The sequence below is a fragment of the Priapulus caudatus genome, unplaced genomic scaffold (genome assembly GCF_000485595.1).
Source record: "Priapulus caudatus unplaced genomic scaffold, Priapulus_caudatus-5.0.1 Scaffold1495, whole genome shotgun sequence".
In the NCBI taxonomy this organism is placed as follows: Eukaryota; Metazoa; Priapulida; class Priapulimorpha; order Priapulimorphida; family Priapulidae; genus Priapulus; species Priapulus caudatus.
Genome location: NW_014578556.1, coordinates 54,315 through 57,739, shown reverse-complemented (window position 1 = coordinate 57,739; position 3,425 = coordinate 54,315). Strand labels below are relative to the sequence as shown.

At 46.0% G+C, this 3,425-nt stretch overlaps 1 protein-coding gene across 1 annotated transcript in view; it reads right to left on the bottom strand.

The window, feature by feature from the left end:
• The window catches only part of LOC106816817 (hemicentin-1-like), an 11,950-nt gene that overhangs the window by 3,222 nt on the left and 5,303 nt on the right, over positions 1 to 3,425 (bottom strand). The window contains 5 exon segments of the mRNA XM_014821449.1: positions 873 to 977; positions 979 to 1,044; positions 1,524 to 1,703; positions 1,995 to 2,107; positions 3,113 to 3,269. Coding sequence (XP_014676935.1) covers positions 873 to 977; positions 979 to 1,044; positions 1,524 to 1,703; positions 1,995 to 2,107; positions 3,113 to 3,269 — 621 coding nt within the window.

The following is a 3,425-nucleotide window of genomic DNA, read 5'->3' as shown; positions in this document are numbered from 1 at the left end:
TGTGACACCCGGCATTATATTGCTGACAACATGCGTACCTGGGCAGGGGTTGTCTGTGACACGGCATATTATTGTGACACATGGCGACCTTGGCAGGGCAGGTTGTTGTGACACGGGCATTATATTCTGACAACATTTGGCCGTACCTTGGCAGGGGTGTTGTGAACGGCATACATTGTGTGACAACATGGGCTGTTACCTTGGAGGGGTGTTGTGACGACGACATACATTTGACAACATGGCGTTACCTTGCAGGGCGTTGTTGTGACACGAATACATTGTGACAATCATTGGGTACCTTGGCAGGGGGTTGTGGTGTGGACACGCATATATCTGTGACAACATGGGTACCGTACCTTGGCAGGGCGTTGTTTGTGGACACGGGCATATATTGTTGACAACATGCGTACCTTGGCAGGGGTTGTCTGTGACACGGCTATATTGTGACAAACAGGGGTACCTTGCGGGTTGTTGTGACACGGCACTATATTGTGACAACATGGCGTACTTGGCAGCGGCGTTGTTGTGACACGGCATATATCTGTGATCAAAATGGCGGACCTTGGCAGGGTTGTTGTGACACGGCATATTATCTGCTTGACAACATGGCGTACCTTGGCAGGCGGTTGTTTGACACGGATTATATCTGTCGACAACATGCGCGTACACTTGCCACGCGCGGGTTATTGTGACATGACATACATTGTGACAACATGGCGTACCTTGGCAGGGGTTGTTGTGGCACGGGAATATATTGAATGGGCGTACCTTGGCAGGGCGCTTGTTGTGACACGGCATATATTGTGACAACATGGCCGTACCTTGGCAGGGCGTGTTTGTGACATGACATACATTGTGACAACATGGCATACCTTGGCAGGGGTTGTTGTGGCACGGCTCCCTCTCGTTGCTGATTCCGCCGCAGTAGCCGCCACCGTTCTGTGGCGAAGGGTCATCACACATGCGCTGACGACTTCTATACCCTCGGCCACACGTGCGAGTGCAGCCGGACCATTCCTGCCAGTTTGACCATTGTCCATCCACTGAAAGAAGCACACGTTTTTAATGACCCAGCGTTTCATGCTGTTATCGAAAGCTGTCCTTGCTGATCTTGCTTGCTGTAAGATGATGATGATATGATGATGATGATGATGATGATGATGATGATGATGATGATGGTGATGATGGTGAAGTAACTTGGAATCCTAGCGTATTGCTCTTCGCACTTGTTAGCCAGAGACCTGATCGTTTCTTGCCAAAGTATAGAAGAGAAACAGGTTACTCGTTAAAAGCCCTCTCAACTGCAAATGGTGACGAAGAAGATGATGATGATGATGAAGATAATGAATGAAGTAAAAAAGAGAGGAAAGACAGCAAGATGGCCATCTTATGCTACTGCTCCACCCCAACCTCTAATTCATCAGCTTATTATCGACTTAAGTCAAAGCTTAGTGTGTCCTGCAGTTATCAGAGATGTTGCGGTTTCTAGAACACGCCTTTATTATCTATAGGACACATAACACGGCGCAGTCTATGTGACCGCATGCTGCCCTGCTGGTCAGTCCGCTGCACTTCTCCCGAGCACGGCATGCCTCCGTTGGCAGGCACCGGCTTGGTACACTCCCTGCTGCGTGACTTCGTACCGGCTCCACAGGTGGCGCTACAATAGCTCCACAGACTCCACTGGCTCCAGCCACCGTTTACTGCGCGATGCGGGGGAAAAGTTCACGTGTGCTTTGTAACGTGCAAATCTTCTACACTCCCCTTGATTATGAGTCAGCATGATAAGCTATCATTATACAATAAAGCTTAATACATAAAATAAAGCTAAATACATACAATAAAGCTTAATAATACAATAAGGCTTAATACATTAAAGCTCTCATTATACTAATAGTACGATCAGTAAATCATATATCTATGTAACTCAAACGGGAAAAGTACATAACTTTCTATTTATGAGATCGGTTGCTTGTAAATCGACACGCATATACCTTTGACTGTGAGCGTGGCCTCGCCTATGACGGAGCCAATGTTGTTTCTAGCCATACACAGGTAGATATCGCTGTCTTCCGGCTCTGCGTTGTACACTATAAGTGTGCCGTTACTACAGAAAACGCACAAAGCATTTAGATATGAATCCACGAGATATTATATATGGGAGCTAGGCTGTGAGTGAGATGTTAATTATATTAGTTAATTAAAAATTAATTTCCTCAGACATATAGATAGTGTCCTATATGTCATTTTGTCATAACATCATTACATTATCAATTATTCATTAATCATATCATATTATCAATCAATCACATCATCACATTCAATTAATCATATTATGGAATATTAATTATCAATTATCAATACATTCTTTTAGAGCTTTGTACGGGAAATCAATATATCGAATTATAGAGGGTATTAAAATCTTTAAAACCGCCTTAATTCATTTTTAATATTGTAATCAATCCATCGCAAATTAATCAAACGAGCAAACTGTTTATCGTACATCAACACTTTACTGCACGTCGCATGCACTGCCAAGATGATGATGTCGCGTTGGATACTGGGAGTTTCACTGAGAGAAAGAAGAACAAATGAGGAGGTACGACGAATAGCTGGAGTAAGAGACGTTAAGGAAGTTGTAATGCAAAGTATAGGATGAGATGGTATGATCATGTGTTTAGGATGGAAGATGAGGGGCAAACGAGGAGAGCATGGCAGAAGCCGGTCAGAGGAAGAAGAACGAGAGAGCGACAGAGAATTAGATGGAGGGATGGAGTGGAGGCGGAGATGAGAAGGCTTGGAGTAACGGAGGACGATACGGCCGATAGAGGAAGGTGTAGAAGAATCATCAACAGGAAGGTCAGCCCCTAGCTGACGTCTCAGCGTGGACCATCCGCGAGAGACTACGACAAAGAAGAAGAAGAAAGAAGTAGCAAAGAATCGTTTTTAGGACGTGCCGCAACAATGATTATCTAGAACCACCAAGACTAAACTATAGGACCAAGAAGACAGACGAAGCAAGCACTGCACGAGATGACGAAACAGATTGGTGAACAGGAGGATAAATGAGACTGTACGCCAGCACGAGACACCTGGGTAGTGACGTCATTACCTGAGGATGTGCAGCCGGCCACCTGGCGTGATCTCGTTCTTGCCACGCCTCCATGAGATTGTGGGCGTCGGCACTCCGTCGGCTTCACAGTGAAGGGCAGCGGCCTCACCCCTCAGTACGGTCACGTCGGCCGGCGCCACACTCATCTTTGGTCCCACTGAAGCAACAGCATCAAATATATATGTATGTGTGTGTGACTGTGTGTCTGTGCGTGGGTGGGGGTGTCTTTGTGTGTGTGTGAGGTGGGAGGTCTTTGTGTGTGTGTGTGTGTGTGTGTGTGTGTGTGTGTGTGTGTGTGTGTGTGTGTGTGTGT